Genomic DNA, 20,618 nt, shown 5'->3' with positions numbered 1-20,618 from the left:
CCCACACTGGAGGGCATGAGGGATGGGTGGGGTGTCCTGGCTGCTCCACCAGCCCCAGGTGGGCACGGGTGGGGTGGGGGTGGGGAGAAACAGGAAACAGCACCCTGCTCCCACCCGAGCCCCTTTGCTGAGCACTTGAGTGGTGGCCTCGTGTCAGCCCCCCCTATCCCCCATGTCCCCGGGTCTCACTGGCTCTCCAGGCACTTGCTCTAGTGCAACCCTGTCACAGCTCCCCTGACTCCCTGACCAGTGGCTGACCTTGCCTTCTGCACCTGACGACATTTACTGCCGCAGCTTGCTCCTGGCCATCGCCCTGCCCAGCTGGGCCTCCGGGCGTCACTTCCGGGATCTCCCCCATGTCCTCTGGGTGCCTGGACCACTGGTGCCCCGGAAGGCTCCCTGTGCAACAGCAACCGATGGTCACCCTTTTGCTGCCATGGCAAGTCTGGCGACTCAGCCCACAGCCTGCTGGATGCACCCCCCCCCCCAACTGCCTTCCCAGTGTCCCTGCTCTGTCACTCAGAGCAGTGACTGAAGGAACTGGGCCTGGGGACAGGGACAGCTGAACTGCTCAGGGGACTCAGCTCGGGTGAATCTGTACTCAGACCTCACGGGGGAAACGAGAGGAACCACACAGGAGAGACGAGGAGCCGGGACCCCAGGAGCGGCACAGAGCTCGTGCGAAGGCCCCACGGTGGGGACCTGCGGGGGAGGCCTGAGCGCTGCGAAGGGGCAGGCCCTGGTGCACAGAGGAGGCCTTGACGGCTTCAACTACGGGCAGACTCGACCCACATCATGGCTTCAGCCACAGGCCGGTGGCTGCCTGTGAAGCTCGGAGCCTGCCGCGGGGTGGCAGGAGGCGTGACAGGGACCCTGGGGCTATTTGTGAACCCCAGGATGGCAGCGCAGAGGCCAGGTGGAGGGGTTCATTGGTCACACGTCCTCTGCTGGCCCAAAATACCTGGCCCCATCGTCAGCAAGGAGAGGCCTATTTGGCTCCCTTTCCGTGGGGGCAGGAAAAGTGTGGTGGGGACAAGAGAGGACAGCTGCTCACCCATGGCAGCAGAGCGCAAGGGGAGGGAGACGCCTCACAGAGGTGCCCTGGGGACACCTCCTCCAGCAGGGCCCGGCCCCGAGCTGCTCTGTGGATGAATCCCCTCGGGACGCCAGCACCCCTGGGATGCAGCTGTCAACACGGGAGCCCTTGGGGACACTCTAGATGTGAACTGGAACAGGCTGGAGGGGACGCGGCCCTCCTGGCCTCCTCACCCCAGCCAAGTCTGGACCAGGCTGGTGAGTGGGGGCAGCGCCCGCCCCAGTTCCTCCTTCAGCCAAGCGCTTCTGTGCCCGGCCTCCCTGCTGCTCTGTCTGTGGTCAGACAGCGATTCGTATCCCGACCACGCTGTGTGACCCAGGACAGGCACCCGTGACCCAGGACAGGCGCCCGAAGCTCTCTGGCCTCATGGTGCCTCTGTGGATGAGGAGGAGACCGACGATGCAGGAGGGGTCACTTGGCCTGGCTCCAGGCCACCGAGCGGTGCAGCATCCCGAAGCCAGGCTGGACCGGACCTGTCAGCAGGCCCGTGATGCCCAGCAGCTGGGGACGAGGGCCCTGCTGGGCGAGGGCCTGGGAGCCTCTGTCTGTCCTGGTCTGTGTCAGGCCCACAGGGCTCTCACTTATTTTTGGTGACCACGAGGCTGTGCCCTGCCGCTGAGGGTGGGGACAGGAGTGCAAACCACACGCACCGGGGCTTAAGCAGGAGCCGCCGCCGCCCAGTGCAAATGGCAGGCACAGCAGGTGGGTGCCCAGCCCTGCCGCCCCCAGACCCACGGCCCTCGGGAGCCTGGTCCCCAGCCCAACCCCGCCATGGCCACTATGATGTCTGCGGGGTGTCTCCCTGGGGAGCTGGGCACAGCCACTCTGGGTCTCTGTCACTCACTGCCAATTCTCAGGGGCGAGTCAGGGTGACCTGGGGTGACCTGTGGCACCATGCAGCCCGGCTGGGGGCTGGGCCTCACCGAGAGCTGCCCGGGACCGGAGCCTCGCAGGGACAGAAATGCAGGGACTGTTTCAGGCAGGAAGGCGGCAGGGCCAGGGCCTCCTTCGGAGGTCAGTCCCTTTGGGTCCCACATGAAGGAGGCCACAAGTGCAGGTGCACATCCGGGTTTACTGGACTGACTCGCCACTCTCCAGCCGCTCTGGCTGGGCGGGCGTCACTGCCGGGCTGCAGCCCAGGAACCCAGGAACGGCCCAGCAACCATCCGGTACACATGGCTGGAACGGCCGCCTGGGGATGTGGGCTGAGGCTGAGGGCCGTGGCCCCTCCTCTGTGTCACCTGGCCTTGGGCTGTGCCGCCCTGCTCCTGGCCAGGGACAGGCTGGGGACACTGCTGTCTGGGGCGAGACCCTCGGTGTGTCCACGGCCCCTATTCTGAGTGTGGCATGGCCCCCACTGCATCCCAGCTGGGCAGGGCCAGTTGGCCTGGTGCTGGAGCTGCTTAGTGCCCTGGGGTGACAGAAGCAAGCTCGTGGTCCCTGTGACCAGGACGTGCAGGACAGAGGCCTCGTCCTCAGGACGGACGTGGGCGGCTTGGTGGGATGTGAGACTTGGCGCTGCACGGCTCTGGGTCGCTGGTCTGTTTCTCACGGAGGTCTCAGGGAGCAAGAGCTGGGGAGCCAGGAGGACCGGGGCCCAGGGGGTTCGGGATGAGCTGGGCTCTGAGGAGTCACCTGCAGTCAGGGTGCCCAGGCGTCAGCTGCTGGATGGAGGCTGGTGTCCCCTTCAACCCTGGGCTCCCACCCAGCCACCCAGCCCTGGCCACAGGAGCCAGAGCGGCTCCCCTGCCCCAGGGCCCACAGCCACGTACCCTGGCGGTTCCAGCTCACAGCTGAAGGGTCTGCTCCTCGCCATCGCTCTCGCTGTCCTCCAGCTGCCCCAGGATCCCATCCAACACTGCAGACTGCTTCTTCTTTGGGGGCTCTGCGGGGGCCCAGATGGCAAGGGGCAGCGATGGGGCAGTCCGAGAGGAAGGAGGGGAAAACAGAGAAGCATGCGTCAGCCTCCAGCCTCTCCTCCCTCTGCCAGCCGGCTCCCTCCACCTGCACCCCCGAGGACAGGGTGCCCCAAGAGGGAGGGTGGACTCCAGCAGACTCCATCCTCCCCATAGGCCTGAGGCTGAGCCCAGCACGGCCAGGGGTTAAAGAAACAAGCAAAAGCTGGTCCTGCTTCCTTGGAGGCTAGGACTCTAAGGGTGTAGTAAGTGGCTGGTAAACAGTAGGAGCTAAATACATGCTAGGGAAACAGGGGCTGAGCCCAAAATGCCCAGAGGAGCAAAGGGCTAACAAGTAGGAGTAGTTTGGGAGAAGAGGGGCTATTTGACTTGGGCTTTGATGAAAGTAGAGGAGTTTTCTGGGTGGAGATGGGGTGAGAACGGGACTCAGGTGCACACTGGGAAGAAAGCAGGGAGTATGAAAGGGCACAGTGGGCTGAGCAACACAGATGTGGACCTCCCAGGCCCCATCTCCACGGACTGAGTGTCCCCGTGTGTGGCCTGCCTCCTCCCTCGAGCCCACTGGCAGGTGCTGTGCCCACCTGTGTGGGTTAGGGAGTGGACAGGTGGGTCCAAGGCTGCCCAGCCAGGAAGCGGCGGGGCCAGGACTGAAGCCCAAGTCACCCCCAGAGAAGAGCCTGAGGCCGTGAGGCGCGCCGGTCCCCGGGGCTCCAGGCTGCCTGGCCCAGTCCCTCTGCGGTGGTCTGGTCACTCCCTCACGGGGCTGGCAGGAGATGCCGGCTGTCCCTCCCCGCGGGGTGGGGTCCGGTCCTGCCCCTCTGTGGAGCCCGGTCAGTGCTTCCTGTAGGCGGCACTGCCTCCTCTCCGCCCTCCCTGCCCAGCAGGGTGACCTGGGTCCTGCAGTCTCACCCCTCCCGGAGTTGCCGAGACCCTGCCCCTTCCCACCTCCTCCACGCAGCTTCCGGTCAGCCTCTCCCCTTCTCTGGGGCCCTGCTCCTCCCAGCTGAGACCATCCCCTCCAGAGGAGGGACCCAGAGCTGGGTCTCTCCTTTTCATTCTCTGTCTGTTTTTTCTTTTTGAGCAGAGTTCTGCTGTGTGGCCCAGGCTGGCCTGGAACTCGCAGCAATCCTCCTGCCTCAGCCTCCTGAGTACTGGGATCACAGGCGTGCGTACCACACCCTGCTCCTCCCCTCTTTTCCTGTGGTGCCCTCTTCTCTGCCTGGCACCAGAGGGCTGGCGAGGAGGCCTGGGCACAGGAGAGGGAGCCGGGCTGGGGGAGCATAGCAGTGAGAGGGGCAGCGGCCGCACCCATCATTGTTAGCGGCGGGGGGAGGGTGGCCTTGCCTTCCCTCCTGCACAGCCCACTCATAATCGGAGGCCCAGAGGCGCACAATGGGCTCTGGAAATTGCATTTGCAGGCAGGTGACAAATGCTGGCAGCTAGGTCAACAAAATAGGGCTTTGGAGCTAGAAGGGCAACAAAATAGGGCCTGCTGCCCGGCCCTGCCCACCCCTCCCGGTTGCTGACACCAAGATGGCAGTGCCTGCTTTCAGCGCTGGCTGGGCTGGTCTTCCTGCAGCCCGAGCCCAGGGCTGGCCAGGGGTGAGTTCTCTCCCCATTTGCTAAGGTGGCTGTGCTCTCAACCAGATCCGAGCAGGGCCTGGTGGTGCACACTTATAATTCCAGCTGCTTGGGAGGTGGAGGCAGGAGGATGTTCGAACTCGAGCCAGCCTGGGCCACACAGGGAGACCCTGTCTCAAAGTAAAAGTCACCAAGGGCCGGCGTGCGGCTCGGTGGTAGAGCACTTGCCTGGCACAGACCCCACCTGGCTGTTTCACTCTTGACCTCTCTGCCCAGCAGGGCAGGCCCATTGACCCTCATCGATAGGTCCCTGCCCTATCTCCAAGCCTAGAACAGTGCCTGGCACGCGGTGGATGCTCAGTGTTGCTGAGTGACTGATGGAAGGACAGGGAGAGCTGAGGGTCAGGGGTTCACGCTGCTGAAGGACAAACAGAAGCAGAGATGAGGCTGAGAGACGTTTCCCCTCCTCCCACGGCAGACATGGCCGCCAACAAGAGCAGCTCAGCCCCCTGTAGGACGAAGGCCCCAGACATCTGCAGCCCAAGGGAGGACGAGCCTGGTGACAGGGAGGCGCTTGCTCCTCTGTTGGACGATCAGGGCAGCTTCCTGCCGGTGACAGCGTGACCAAATCAGTGTCCAACAGACTTCCACCCCAGGCCCTCGCTCCACCGTGGTGGCAACTGCCCTTTGGCATAGAGCTGTGGGGACCGCTTGGTGGCACCCAGCACCCTGACCCCTCTCCACCTTAGCACCAGCTGGGCTCCCCGCTGCCCTGGAGCTGGGCTTCGCTGCTTCCGGCCCGGTGGCCAGACCCACTGTCCTACTCGGCCTGGACACCAGCCCCACCCCCACCCTCTGACCCTGCCTGAGGGCCTCAGCTTCCTCTCTGCCACCCCGGCTTCAAAGAAGCTCAGTGGGGAGCCAGGTGCCCTGCAGGGGAGCACTTGGGGTGAAGGAAGCACCGGGTCCACTCCTACTGCCCCCGGCAGGAGCCCCGCAGTCTCCAGTCCAAAGCCAGGGTTCAGGATGGTCCCACCCCCCCCCCACCCGGATGCACCAGGATCCAGCTCCCCCCACCTCAGACCCCGGCGCCCTGCAGGCCCGCTTGTGTGTGCAGCACCCCGACCACCCAGAACAGCTGCCAACGTCCCAGTTCCCCGACATCAAAAGCCTCGGTGGGCTTCACCAAACAAACAGAATGCACAACCGGAGAAAGGTGTAAAATAAATAAATGAAACAAGCTGTGCATTTTCTTTCAGTGTTACAGCTGCACCCGAAGATAAACAACAAATGAATGTCACCAAACATCAATACCCGGGAAGTTAACTCGCCAAAAGCTCAGCCGCCCCCAACAGCCCCCTAGTCCTGCCCCCAGCCCCCAACCTCCAACCACCGAGTCTGCACTTCTGGAGTTCCCACCTAATGATTTTATTTTTCAATGAATTCCTTGACAGAATGCCAGCCTGAGTCGCTCCCCTCCCTGGCTGGCGAGGACGCCCTGCAGCGCCTGAGGCCCAGGCGGATGGAGAGAAAGGTGGGCGGGGCCGCGGCTGTCCGGGACCAGAGGCAGCGCTGCTCCTGCTCAGGGTTTGGATTGGGAGGGAGGCAGTGCTGAGGAAGGGAAACTGGGGTCTGAAAAGGGTCTGAGACAGGTCCTAAGAAGAGGTGGCCTGACAGCCAGGGAGGGGACGGGGCTGGGCCGGGCGGGGCCTCCAGACGAGCCCTGCTGCTTCAGGCTGGGAGACCTCGCGCAAGTAGTTTCACCTCTCTGGGTTGGGTCTGCAGCTACTGAATGACAATGGCATTTACAGCGCCCACTGCCTAGGATGTTTAAGGTGTGCACGCCTGTAATCCCAGCTGCTCAGGAGGCTGAGGCAGGACGACTGCAAGTTTAAGGATAGTCTGGACCTTATCATAAGACCTCATTTCAAAAAAAAAAGAAAACAGGGTGACTGTCAGGCTGAAAGCCCGTGCCTGGCACACAGTGGACACTCAGCATAGGGTGCCACTACTCTGCTTTCTAAATCAGGGCAGTGACACCAGACCCGGGGCCAAGGGGGACCACATGGATGACACAGGGTCTCCCTGGTGGCCCGTGAGGGCATCCACATGACGTGCTGTGAGAAAGGAAATCAGTTTTGGCATCGACACGTGGGTGCTGTGCCCAGAGCCTGCTCCCCGGTTGCTGCGCTGTGCACACCTGCACGCCAGCCTGTCTCTGCCTGCCTGGCTGTCACTGCTGCCTGTGTCCTCGCTGTGCCTGGAGACGGGAGCTAGGCTGGCGCGGTGCTGCCTGCCTGTCCCGGAGTCCCCGAGATGGGCCAGCAGGGCCTGGCATCAGCAGTGTGGCCCTCTGGGGGCTCCCTCTGCTCCAACAGCTGCCACCAATCCCAGGGGTCACCAGCCACCTGCGATTCCACTGGAGAACATGGCGTGAGTGCTGAGGGGGGCTCGGGTGCCCTGACGGGTTGCCCTGCCCCAGACTCCATCTTGCCGTCCCCCTGGGCAGAGCCCTCAAGCTCCCTGACAGGCCCTTGCCCAGCGCAGTTCACAGCTGGTGCTCAGGAACCAAGGGCACAGTCTGTCCCCGGAGCCAGCACTCAGGACTCAGTGACCCACCCGCCTCTGCTGCCTCCCAGACTTGGTGCAGAGCTTCACTCCAGACTCCCAGCTCTGATCTGCTGACTGGGACCACGGTGGCACTGTTGGTCTCCTGGGGACCAAAACCCCCAAGGACAAAGTGCAGCGGCTGGGGGGGGCACACTGGGGCTCGGGGCGGTGGAACTGGGGTGATGTACACTCCAGGGCCTCTGCACTCCCCAGTTACTTGTGCACCAACAGGGACCGGGAAGTGGTGCCCAGCAGAGGATCTGGTGACACAGGGCCCAAGGGTGGGCAGCCCAGGGCCTGGCTCTCAGGGTGCTGAGCTAACGTGGAGAGTGAAATCAGGGCTCCTCGAGGCTGCCCCAGAAGAGGAACAGGGCTCAGCAAACGGAAAACACAGCTACTCATCCTAGGGCTGGGGACACAAAACAGGGACGTGTCTCCAGGCACCTCTGGCTCTGCGCAGCGGGGCGGGTGTAGATTCTCCCAGTCCCAGTCCCAGGAGCTGGTGACATCACTGACCCAGTTTTCAGCCCAGGAAGTGGCTGTTCTAGGGCTCTGGGAAGTCATGTGACCGTGGCAGCCTCTCCGTGTGGGGCCTGGCACAAAGGGTGGCCGGCTTCCCCTACAGACGAGCCCAAGGCCACTGGTGTGGCAGTGGCAGATGGCCATTCAGCCCTGCTTTGGAAGGAAGGATGCAGCAGGAGAGGTGGAGAACACACTGGGGCTCCTGGCAGCACCCACACTACATCCACAGGCTCCTTGAAGGCCAGAGGTCAATTACCCAGTGCCCGGCAGAATCTGCCAGAAGCAAACCACTGAGGCCCGGAGCCTACGCCACAGGCTGGGGTGCAGGCAGCCTGGGCGGGCACTGAGTATCAGGTCACCATGATGGCTGCTATTGTTAACCCAGCTGCAGAGGGTCTGGGTCCCTGAGAGCACACGACCATGGTGCAGGCTGGTGCACTGATCTTGCCCTGGGCATGCTGTGTGTGTGCCAGGTCTGCATGGTTGGACGGGCCGGGCATGCCCCATGTACAGGGCGGGCGAAGGTGCCCTGGCCTGGTCCTGCCTTTGTCTGCATAGTCACGTAGCTGGGAGACCCGCAGACCTGTCAGAGGGGACTCTCGGCAGGGGAAAGGCAAAGGGCCATGGCGGGGTGGACGGTGTCCCTGCCACGCTGGTTTCCTCCTGGCGCAGGCCCTGGGTGGAGGTGGAGTTGAGGGGGACTTGGGGACATTTCCTCACGGGGCTGGGGCCCCCCGAGGTCTGCACAGGATCTGTGTGTGCAGGGCCCGCAGGGGCCGGGGAGGGCTGCAACCTGCAGCAAACAGGAAACCTGTTTCCACTTGGCAGAAACAGGCAGGTGCTCCGAAGGCCCCGCTGCTGTGGGGGGTGGGGAGTGGGTGGGATGGGGGTTCAGGGGAGCCCCGATGTCTTAAGAGATGGCAGAATCTTGATTTTCAGGCCAAATCTTCCAACAGTAAAACAGGAGTGATTAATTTAAAACACTTTTGTTTTCATATCTTTTTTTGTGGGGGTGGAGATTGAACTCAGGGGCTTACGGATGCCAGGCGGGTTCTCCCACTGAGCTACACTCCCACACCTTTAAAATTTGTTTTTCACTTTGAGACAGGCTCTTGCTAAGTTGCCCAGGCTGGCATCTAACTTGTGATCCTTCTGCCTCAGCCTTCTGAGCAGCTGGGATTACGGGCATGCACTATAGTGTCTGGCCATTTTCATATTGTGCAGGCAACACAAAGCTTCGGCTGCTCCTGGCTCCTGGCTCACCCAGTGGCCTCTGCCCTGTTCTCTCTCCTCTGGCCATCATGTCCAGCTAGTCTCACTCGGGGTTGTGTACCAGTCACAAAAGCCCTGCCTGTTTTCCAGGCCTTTCTCCCGACCAGGAAGTCTGGCCATCCCTGACCACTGGCACAGCCCTGTCCTTAGGCCCCTGGAGCCTTCTCCAATCATGGCTGGGCCCCTGCCCCTCCTGGGCGCTCTGCAATCCGCCTCCTGTCAGTTTAATTCCGTGATCGATGAGGAGGAGCAGGAGCGATGGCCCAGCACAGCTGGCTTCCCCGTTAGCCCTAGCAGGGATCCCTGGCCTTGCTGGCAACGGCTGAGTGAAATGTTTGCAGAACGCAGAGAACACAAGTCAATAACAATTTAGCTGGATTGGGAGCAAGTGCCTTCCCCACACGGACAGCCGCTCCCGGGGGACGGGCCGTGAGTGTGCAGGATATTGTCGAAGCGCCGGGAAATATTTCCCAAACACCACCCAGCGAGGCTCTGGTGGGGTGCGGAAGGGCTGTTGGGGACTCCTGCTCCGGCTAGGCTTGGGTCCGAGCTCCCAGAGCACCTCTGCCGGGAGAAGCATCCGGCTGTCGGAAGCTGCCTCTCCCCATCCTGGCTAGGAGCTGCCGTGACCAAAACAGTTCTGCTTTTTATTTTCCCTCTCTCGATTCTGCTTGTACCAGCTGTGGGGGCCAGGGGCGCACGGGAAGGAGTGGGTCTCCTGGCCAATGTCAGACTCTCTGGGTGCTGCCCACTGATGCAGCCAGGAGCCAGGGAAAGAGGAGAACCCGTGGTGGGAGAGGTGGCCCACACCTGTGATCCCAGCACGCAGGAGGCTCAGGTGGGAGGCTCCAGCCTAGTAACTTGGTGAGACCTTGTCTTAAAATAAAAAAATACAGAACAGCGACAAAACACGTCCTGCTCATCTCCCCATGCCCACCGGTGGCCGTAGCCTTTCTCGGGGGTACCCTTGTTTTCCAGCACTCCCGGACACTCTCCCTTGCACACCTCAATGGGCTGCCACAACTGAGGGTGCAAGAGGCACCCAGGGGCCCAGGCGAGGGACCGAAACGGGAGCTGGCAGAAAACCTCGGTTTCCAGGTGACTGCGAGGAGCACCGGCAGGGAGATCTTGAATGATAAATTCTGTGACTTCACATCCTTGCCTGAACTTTCCAGCCTGTGGTTTTTAAAGCTCGATCATTATGTTTCCACAGCCAAGATCAAGGAGCCCCATTTGCAAGGGCTGGCGCGGGGATCACCGGCTCTCCTTGTCCCGGTCTTTTGAAAATGTGCCGTCCAACGGATGATTAAGTTACGGAGCGTGTATGTGTGCGTGTGAACTGTTGCTGGCTTTAAATATCATCTCTATGCTGATGGCTTCCAAATTTATATCTCAGCCTAGACTCTGCCCCTGAGCTTGAAACTCATAGATCTATCTGCCTGACACCACGGCCCGTCCTGACAGGCGCCTCGGAACCAGCGCGTCCACAACTCGGCCCCCACCTGTCACCCTGTCACAGGCCTGGCTGCCAGCCCCACTTTCTCTCCTGCCCCCCACCCCGGAACCAAGTCTACTGGATTCCCCCTTTCCCCAAAGGCTCTCCACCTCCAGCCCCCAAGCGCTGGGACGGTGACAACGCGCCTACTAACCCCTTCTTGCACCCTCAAGACGCAAGCCCCACACAGCAGCAGAGATGAGATCTGCCGGTGTCTATCTGGCCTCAGTACACCCCTCCTTCAGCCTTCTAGGACCTACTCGCTCCATCTTGAAAGAAATCTAGGCTTCCTGCCAGGCCAGACAGGCCCCACAGCTGAGCATGGAGCCCTGCTGGCCCCTCCAGTCTGGCTTCTACCATTCTCCTCCTTGGACCTGTTTTCCAGCTGCCAAGGCCTGGTTTGAATGAGGTTGTGCCCCTGGATCTTTGCACCTATCATTCCCTCTTCCTGGGATGCTTCCCCCAGAGATTCAGCTGGTTAACAGAGAAATGATGACTCCCTGGGGAGAGACTTCATACAACTAGCACGTTGGAAATCTCTCCTCTCTTTCCCTAAAGAGCATCTTGCATTATCCTATCCCTAGAATCATCATGGTGGGAGGAATCAGCCACCTGGGACACCTGGGTAAAATAAAGGGTAGCCACCCCATAGGACCGAGGGCCTTCACCCTTGCTCTGTGCAGGACCAGGGGGTAGCAGGGTTAGCTGTTCTGCAGGGTCCCGAGCTATGTATGAATAGGCCAGTCACTACATCTCTCTGGGTCTCAGATGTGCTTCTTAACAACAGGAATAGCTCCTCTCTCCAGGAAGCGGACGGCTGAAAAGAAATCCAGTTTTTCACTCCCTGCATGCAGTAGGTCCCTGACAAAGCTGTCTCCCCATTCTTTCCCCTCTGCCTGACTCGATCTTTACTGAGAATGTACTTTGCACCCTCTTTTCCAGATCAGCAGTGCCTTCAGACACAAGGGGAGAGAACTGGCTTCCAACCAAGCAGGACCCTGGCACTGGCTATGCCTCTAACTAACCCTTCCTGAGCCCTGGTGTCCTCGTCTACCAGGGAAAGTGACTGGAGTCAGCACTTGCCCAGTGCCTAGAACATATTAGATGCTCAACTAACACTGGCCACCCTGAGCACTGGGCTTACTGTTGTTCATCCAGTCCTCCACCGTCGCTGTGCACCCGCTCTGTGCTCCTTGCAGGGCACGTACAGGGGACCTTGTTCCTGGAGGCTCAAGTTTGAGGGACGAGGGGTCTTAACTGCATATGAACACATGACGGCAGGCTGACACATCCAAAGGGTGTGTGGGAAGTAGAAGAGGGGCTCGGGAAGAGGAAGCCCTGTCTCTGACTCTGGCCAAGCCCTGGAGGTGAGGGGGGCTGGCGGCCGGGGTGAGGGCTTGGGCACTCGGGCTCCTTCCCTGCTCTGGACAGGCTGGGCGCCGGCTTGGGCAGAGGCCAGCAAGTGACTGGGTCAGACCCTGTCTGCGTGAGTCCAGCCTCTCCACTGCTCTCGGATCCTGGCACAGGTGGGCGGAGGACGGCGCCACCACCAGCCACTTGCCATTCTGGTCATGTCCGGGCTCCCGGCTCCAGAGGTGAAAGGTACCAATGTTAACCACAGCCCATCAGTGCTCCCCAGCTGGAATAAGACAACACGAGGAAGCAGAGCCACGCTCCCAGCCAAATAAAAGCCTGTTTGCCCGGCCTCCCTGGCTGTGAGCGCTTAAGACAGAGGGCTGTGCGGGCAGATTTCTTCCATGCCATTATGTTCCCTGGCTGCGTGAGCAGGTACAGCGGCCTGCCGGGCCCTGAAAGCTTCTCGGCGCCGCGACCCTGCTGCTTTGTAACACGCTCAGGAAGAAAAGGACGCAGCTAGTGGCCGACTCGTGTCTTTCTTCCCTCCGCATGCTCTCTGTTCACAATCCCACATGCAAGGCGCTGAAGAATAGCACTTCACCTACGAGGGGGCCGTGAGCGAGCAGGATGAGAAATCTGATTCTTGGCTGGGGAGGGAAGTGGGGAGGGAGGCAGAGGGTGGAGGGAAGAAGAGGATGGGGAGAAGTGAGAGTGGTTTGGGGAGAGCGTCTGGCTTGCTATTCCTTCCTCGAAGCACCCGCCTGGGGTCAAGGTCCCTGCCTACTCAGGCGACTTTCACGAGGACGTTCAATGTAAGATCTGCCCTCCGCTGCTCAATTTGACAGGTGCTTTTCAAGCACGGACCTGCAAGGGGATCTAGGATGGGGCCGCAGTGCAGGGACCAGCTGAGGAGGCCACCCCGGGCCAGGGCAGGGAGGAGCTGGGCCTCCGAGTGGCTTCTCTTGGTCTCGGGAAGCAGTCTGGGGCAGCCCCGGGCTTGGAAGGCAGAGCAGAACGCATTGGTGGTGTTGACAGCCATACCACTGTGCACTAATTAAGTTCCTACTGTGTGCCGGGCTCTGTGGCGCTGGCCTGAGATGCAGGAGACAGGTGACATCTGGAGCCAGTCACAGACACCCTGTCCTGAGCACCTGTGCCTGGCACCTCCACACATGCACACACATACACACACACATGCATGCATGCACATGCACGCACATGCACGACCCGATGCGGGCAGGGCTCAGAGAGCTCTTGGCAGCCCAGGGCAAGAGGCAGAACTGGCACCTTGGGGGCAATGATAAGATCACAGCTGTCACATGTCATGTACCCTGATGCTCACTCTTGTCACTTCCTTCACAGGCAGCCACCCCTTCGAGCCCCACAATCCCCCGGGGAGGTGGGTACCCCACACCCACTGTACAGGTGACAAAGCTGAGGCTGTAGGACAGGTTTGGGAGGTGGTGGCTGCACACACGGGCAGCCAGACACACGGCCAGCAGGACAGCCAAGCCCAGGGCTGAGTCCTGACTCTGTTGGTGGCTGGCTGCCCCTGAGCAAGCCACCTGTCCTCTCTGTGCGGCACTCTCCTTGTCAGTTAAAACAGGATGGTGACTGGGTTTACCCCTGGATGCCACAGGTGTCATATCCCCAGAGCCTGAGGGAGGCCTGTCAGGTGAGCCCTCATGGGGCAGGGCAGCCTCAGGGGGCCCCATGCTGGCTGCTGTCTACCTGCTCGGCCACCCTCACTGTCCCCAGGAAGGGCTCGAAGGCTGCAGGGGCACTGGCAAGCTTGCTGCCAGGCCTGAGAAGGCTCAGACGCTGCCTTCTGCCGTGGCCCTGGTCCCACAGGGGTCTTTTGTTGTGGCTGCCACTCGGTGGCCTCCGCCTGAGACCTGAGTGCCTTCTTGGCAGAGATCAGGCCAAAGCCAGAGCAGAGGTGCTGGGCACGGATCCCACTGCCCTCGGCATCTGCCAGGGCCCGGGGAGCTTCGAACAATGCAGATTTTGACACAAATGAGCTGGGTAGTTTTCACCACAGGGAAAGGGCACTGAGGGAAGAGGCCTGGCCAGGAGCGTAGGAGCCCCAAGGTCCATTCTGGACAGCCCAGGTGTGGTGGCAGAAGGGGCATTCGTGGGGCACCTGCTCTGTCTCACTGCTCCCCACAGGGACTCCAGGTACCCGACATGGAACAGACAGGCTTCAGGCCGGGTCCTCCCACGCTGCCTGTGGTGCTCGATTTATTGAAGGGGCTCCTCTCCACCCGGGCAGAAGTGCTGCGAGCACTCCAGGGAGAGCCCTTACACAAACACTGCCGACGGGGCATGTGGGGCTGTCAATGCCTGTCAATAAGGACAGGCTTTCTGTGGGTCAGGATTTGGGGGTGTATTGAGTTGTGGGCTTGCGGCTGTATACTCAGCCTATGCTCTCCTGGTCTCAAGTTCCCCCCGCCTCAACTCTTTCCAGCCGTGGACGGAGGGCCTGGCCCATGTGGTGTCAGACTGTGCGGGACACGGGGGCTGAGATGAACAGATGGCTGACAAGGATGAGCACCATGTGGCCCCCAGACGACAGCGTGGCAAGAAAAAGAGCAGGGCAGGTGGAGTCTGTTTCGAGGCTCTGTGGGTCAGAGGCTCTGCTTTTCTGCCCCTGCTCTGGGAGCCTGGCCTCGGAGCCTGGTGAGACAATGGTCACTCCCGGCTCCGGGTTCTCCCCACGTGCATGAGTATGAAGGGGACTCAGGAGCAGATAGCCCCAGTGACACCCTGCCCTCAGTGCCCCGTGGGGTGGCACAGATGACAATACAGGCACCTGAGACCCCAGGGACGGCCATACAGAGGAAGGCAGTGGCCACGGGGCCGTGGGACCCACTGCACTGAGCCCTCTGGGGTCACCGCCCTTCTCTCTGGCTCTCAGCCCCAGCCCGCAGGCTCCCTGCTCCTCAGATGCACTGGGCTCTCAGGACTCTCTGCTGGCCCTGCCGGCCCAGGCCACCCGATGACACAGAGTCCCCTAGCACCCTCCTCCTGGAGGCCTGCAGCCAGCTCCATCCCCGCAGTGCCCCCAGCACAAGGACACGGCGGATGCTTAGGATCCTCCAGTCACTGAGCAATAGTAAGGTCACGAGGTGCCACCACGCGTGTGGGAGGTGGAGCCAGGCCCGTGAGCACAGGGCCCTGGCAGGAAGTGCATGGCCCAGGGACAGGGAGGGGAACGTGGGAAGGTGGAATGGGGACAGAGAGGACTGAAATTGGTGAGAGTGGTGCCTGGGGACAGCCCTGCCATCCCGGGTGACACAGAGCAGACCGGGACCGGGACAGAGACTGTGTATGGACACAGCAGGGCCGGGGGCTCGAGTCAGGGCCTCAGAACCCTGGCAGGAGCGAGTGTGGGGACAACACATGCTCTCATGCGCCTGCCCGAGGTCCAGGTGACATGGCCACCTGAGGCAGAGTGAGAAGAAGGTGCCCAGCACAGGACCAGCGCTCGGGACTCCAGGCAGTGCTCATGGGGGGCCCGGCCCTCCTGCCATCCCCCAGGCCCCCGACGCTGCTCCTACCGTGGAAGTGCTCAGCTGTCTTTCGCCGCAGGGTCTGCAGGGTCACCTCAGAGTCCGCCCACTCCAGGACCAGCCTCCGGCCGTACAAGTGGGTGCTGTGACACAGGGCATTGAAGGCTCGCTGTGGGGGACAAGAAAAACGGGAGTGGGTCAGTGAAACAGGACAGGGGACTCTGCTTCCCGGAGTCTCAGACTCAGGGCCTGGGCGCTGGCCCTGTCACACTGGATCCCCGGCGAGGGGTTGGGGTGCGGTCGTGCACCTCTATCTAATTAGTGGGTTGTGTTTCCAGGGACAGAGCTGCAAGTGACTGAGCAGTCCACACGGTCACTGCTGCCGGGCCGTAACTGGCGCCAGGGCTGGGCGGCCACCTCATTTCCCACGTTGCTTCCTGTCTGCCAGGGGCGACCCCATTAGCAGGCCAACTCCACCTGCCTGTCAGCAGCCCCGGCCACAGCAGGACAGACACACGGGCCCTCAGTGTCACGCGGCCACTCTCTCGCCCCAGCCCGAGGCTCTGTCTCCTCCTCTGCCCTGTGGCCTCCTTGCTTGTCCTGTCCCTCCCTCCCCCTGCCTTTCACCCTTCCAGCCTCTGGCCGGTCCCCTCTGCTTGTTTTAAACTCTGTACAGGGACACAAGTGCTCCTCAGGTGCCAGCGCTCCTCCTTGCTCTGTTCTCATCTGACTCGACACACTTGCATTCTGTCTGTCAGCAGAGGCCCCAGCCAGGCAGTCAGCTTAAAGCCCCAGGGCTCCAGAGAGCCTCAGCTCTGCCTCTGGGTGGTAACAGTGGCCACAGGACCAGGAGGGGACGGGCGGGTTTGTCCCTCTTGCTTCTGTGGAGTCCAGTGGCGCCATATAACCAGAGGCCCAGCCTGGATGGAACCAACCACTCGGCCTTGCTGGAGACAACGGTTATGGCTGTGCTGTCTCACCCCAGGACCTCAGGATGTGACCGTATTGGAAACAAGTGACTGTGGGAGGCAGAAGGCGGGATGAGGGCACAGGGTGGCAGGTGGCCCTCACCCAACGGGGCTGGTGACTCCAGGGGGCTGTGTGGGGACAGAGGGGGACACCGGAGTGATGAGACTGCACAAGGACACCTACGATTGCCAGCTGCCACCAGAAGCCAGGAGAGCCGGCTGGGGAATTCCCCCGGGGGAGCCAGCCCTGCTGGCCCCTAGCCTCTGGGAGTGCCAGGAAGGACAGATCTGTTGTTGAAGTCACGAGGTCTGGGGCGCTCTGTCACAGCGGTAAAGTGGTGACCTTGGGCAAGTCCTCCTGGTCAGGGTGCCATGGGTGGGACTGGAAGTGAGTGCAGGAGAGCGGTACTCGGTGTCTCTGCAGTGAAAATGGAATCCAGAAGGATGGGAGGAGGAGCAGGAAGCCATGTTTAAAACCACACAGGTGGCCAGGCTGCAGGGCCGCTTCGTCCTCCTCCGCGCTGTTGTGCCGAGAGAAGGGCCAGGTGCAGGGAACTTTCTCTTTCTCTTTTTTTAACTTTCATTTAAAACCTTCTCTCTCTGCCAGCACAGGCTCTGCATCTTTTTTCAGGCAGATATAAAGTTGCATCTGGACTCCGTGTTGAAATGGCCCATTCAGAGCTCTGAACACACGGGCTCTCAGCTGGCGAGGCAGGGGAATGGTCTGACTGGGGGAGTGGGGCTTTGAGATGGGAGAGGAACTGGGGAGTCTGGTGAGGGGAGTATTCCAGCTGGCACCAGGGCCTGAGGAGCTGTGTCCCCGGGACCCAGCAGGGAGGGGCAGCCAGGAGGCTGCATCTGTTGGACGATCTGCCCGACCCGGCCCCCTCTGACATTGCCCCTGGCAAATGCCATCTCTTTGGCAAAGCTCGCTTGTATTTCATTTGCCCGGAAGGACTTTCCATGCTCAGAGGTGGGAGGGCATAGCAGCACACAGAGTGCAGGCTCTGCAGCTGGCTACTTCGGTTCAGATCCCAGTGCCACCACTTAAAAGCTATGTGACCTTCAGCAAGTTGCTTAACATCTCTGAGCCTTGGCTTCTTCATGTGTAAAAGAGCGGCAGCAGCCAAAGATGGGAGGGATTCAGTGAACTGTTTATTCTCAGGCTGAGCACACCGTGCCATGTGTCAGAAGCCTCAGGAAATGTTGGCTGCTATTACTATGACGATGATGACAATGCACGCCTGACTTTTCGTTAGCAGCCAGAGAGCAGGAACAATGGTAGCTGGGACCCAAAACCTCCTTTGTGTTTGCAGTTAGAACACAGTATGGGGTTCTCCAAAAATAGCAGAATCACTCTTCCTCGTTCCAGGCCCCCAGCATAACAGGAAATCAGGTTGCGTTCTCGAGCGCCCACTGCCGCGGTGGCCTCAAACTGTCGGCGGCCTCAAACTGTCGCAAGCGGTGTGAGGACAGTGATTTGAGGCTAAAGTTGGCTTCGGATAATCCAGAGTAATTGCATTTCATTAAGAAGGTGTAATGGGAGCTTGCTGTAGTTGAGGGATCCTAGGGGGCAGGGGAGGGGTGAGGAGCAGAAGACACAGTCCTGACCCCGAGGGCTTTCGGCCGTTACAGGGACACGCTGTGGGGACGAAGGCTCCAGGCACAGAGAGGGAAGAGTGGACCCTCTGCTAGCAGCTTCCGATCTGTGTCCGACCCCAAGATGCCACCTCCCCTGCTCCCCTCGGGGGATTCCGTGTCCTGGACCTTGGCACCTCTCCAAACGCTGCTCCTTTCTGGATATCAAAGGCATGGATTCTTGATTGTGGTTCACAGAATCCAAGCACAGGATCTCCACTTACTCCTGAGAGCGAGCATCATTCTCCCATTTCAACAAGGGGAAAGCAGAGGCACCAGCCACGGCACATACGCAGGTCAACTTCCCTCCTTCTTTCCTTTTCAGCCTTCAGATGGTCCATTTCCAGTTGGCCCCACAAGGGTCCTGCTGGAAGCCCAGGGAAGGCTCTGTCCTCATACACAGGCTGCAGCCAGGGCTGTCCCTGAGCCAGTACACCTGGCCCCGGGCCGGAGTGGCCAGCCAGGGTGGCCTGGCTTAGCCATCCTGCCACAGCTCCCATCCCGCCCCCGCACGAAGTTCAGGAAGACAATGAGGACAGGAGTGTGACTGTCAGAGGGCGCAGCCCGGGGCCACCTGACCTTCAGGTCGCGGCACACATCCTGGACTGGCCCTGCACTCCACATGCAGGATCGGGCCCTTGCTGCCAGCTTCCAGAGACCACACAGCAAGGCCCCTGCTGGCCTGCTGGGGAAGCCCCCTGTCCAGAAGAACTCTGGAGACCTGTGGTTGGCAAAGAGAACACTGAAGAGAAGCCAGCTAGCCCTGGAGGCCTCTCCCTGTCCCCTCTCCCTGATGGGCGATGCTGGCCACCCCCATTTTCTATGCTTAGGAGCCAATGCCCAGGACTCCCTGTGCTTTCTACCCAGGGGAAGAGAACAGGAGGCAGGGGTCAGATGCAGGGAGGAGAGGCGGGGACTCTTCCCTAAGGGAGGTGAGATTTCCCCGCTGTCGCTGGTCTCTGGTGAGTCCTTCAGAGTCATTTACTCCTCTGTAAACCTCTCTTCCCTTGAACGAGAACGCTTGCTCTGATGGTGCCCGAGTCCTTCTGCCCTGATGGGGCGCAGGTGGGTTCCCTGCCTCGGGCAGCACATTTGAAGGCCAGACCCTGATCAGGGCCCTGGGCAGTGGCTCTCAATGGCCTCCAGGGCTGTCCCACTGTCCAGTCTCTGGCCCGGCTGCGCGGACATCTGGCTTCCTGATCTCTGACTGGAGCGATGGCGCACAGGTCTGGCGAGGCCTGGCCTTGTGCTGCCTGCTCTGGGTTCCCCAGAAGGAGGTCTTCTGAGTGGCGTGGGGATGACAATGCAGGCTGGACTGGGACCGGGCCTGGTGGCCGTCTTTCAAGGCCAGGCGGGCAGTGGAAGGCGGCCAGCGCAGCACCGGGCTGACCTTTCCACAGCTCCCTGGAGACAGCAGCTTTGTCCCAGCAACAAAAGCCGCTCTGGGCCCTTGGCAGTGCTCCTGGCCCCAGGGACTGCGATGAACTGAGCGAGGCCACGGCTGTTGGGCAGAGTCGAGGACGGCCTCTCTCTGGACCCCTCTTGCTCCCTGGGGAGCCGCCCGGTGTGCAGGGGCTGCGTCTCTGGCAGACGGCGAACGCATCTGAACACGGGGAGACAGACCTGCCCCGAACTATAGGTACCCTTGGCCGTGAGTCAGCAGGTTCTGAGTCAGCCAAGAAGGCCCACGTGGCGGGAGCAGGGCCACTGAACACGGGGACAGGGGACTTGGGTCCTGCCAGTGCTACTGAGGCCCAGGTCCTCCCCTGTTCCCAGATGGTCCAGAAAAAGAGGCCAGAGCCTTCTGGGGGGAAGCTCAGCCTCCCAGACATGGATGGACGGCGAGCGCTATGTGCCCCTGTCCTCCCGGTTGGTCCCACAGCGCCTGAGGCGGAGATGGGCGAGCCACCTGCGATGCAGGCGTCCGACCTATGGTTAAGTCGAGCTCTCTGCTAACAGGGACCCTCTGTGGGCCCTGGCTTAGTCTCCGAGTCCCTTCTGGGCAACCACACCGCGGAGTTGGGAGCAAGGCCCCTAAAGCTCGGCCCACATCCAGGCCGTGGGTTCTCTCCTTCCCCTCCCTTCCTCAGCTCCGCCTCATTCAACTCACGGCCCCTTGGGACCTGCTGTCCCCTGCTCTGAGCCAAGTGCTGCCCTAGGGGACGAGAGAACAGGACACCTTCGAGGTTCCCACACCCCTGGCACAGGCAGGACCGCCAGTGGGGAAAGAGGGCTCAGGCCAGGGTACAAGGCAGGAAGCCATGAGGCGACAGGCAGGTGGCCTGGTGACACTCTGGTGCCTGGCTATGTGACCTGGTGAGGAACTTCTCAGCTCCCACTTTCTCCACTGCAGGACGGGGGTGCTGTGTGATCTCCCGGGGCAGGGTCCTGGCTCCTACTCTTGTTCCACTGGTGGTTAGATATTTTAATGCAGCTGACAGGAGAGAGGTATCTGGTTGGGACTTCCACCTTTCCTTGGTAAGTCCTATTGATTGCCTGATACATCTGAGAAAGCAGGACGCACAAACCCAAATCTTCCCTACTTTTGTCTCCGAGTGGCCAGACAGGTCTTCAGGGAGCCATGTCCTGGCCCTGCCCACACCTCAGTGACGAAGCTGTGTGGCCTGGGCTCATTGAACCTGATCCTGGGTT

At 61.1% G+C, this 20,618-nt stretch overlaps 1 protein-coding gene across 2 annotated transcripts in view; it reads right to left on the bottom strand.

The window, feature by feature from the left end:
• Positions 1-2,148: 2,148 nt before the first annotated feature.
• Positions 2,149-20,618, bottom strand: part of Rbm19 (RNA binding motif protein 19) — a 98,793-nt gene continuing 80,323 nt past the window's right edge. For both annotated transcript variants that reach the window (XM_004843727.4, XM_004843728.4), the window contains exons 23-25: positions 15,409-15,529; positions 2,869-2,981; positions 2,149-2,731 (exon numbers count right to left, since the gene is read on the bottom strand). In XM_004843727.4, the coding sequence (XP_004843784.1) occupies positions 2,884-2,981; positions 15,409-15,529 (219 nt within the window). In that variant the 3' untranslated portion in view covers positions 2,149-2,731; positions 2,869-2,883. The remainder of the gene's footprint in view (positions 2,732-2,868; positions 2,982-15,408; positions 15,530-20,618) is intronic.

The sequence above is a fragment of the Heterocephalus glaber genome, unplaced genomic scaffold, assembly GCF_053883595.1.
Source record: "Heterocephalus glaber isolate CG9 unplaced genomic scaffold, H.glaber_assembly_v1.0 deba00001687, whole genome shotgun sequence".
Lineage (NCBI taxonomy): Eukaryota > Metazoa > Chordata > Mammalia > Rodentia > Bathyergidae > Heterocephalus > Heterocephalus glaber.
Note: the sequence above shows the minus strand (reverse complement) of the source record. Positions and strands in the feature narration are given on the sequence as shown.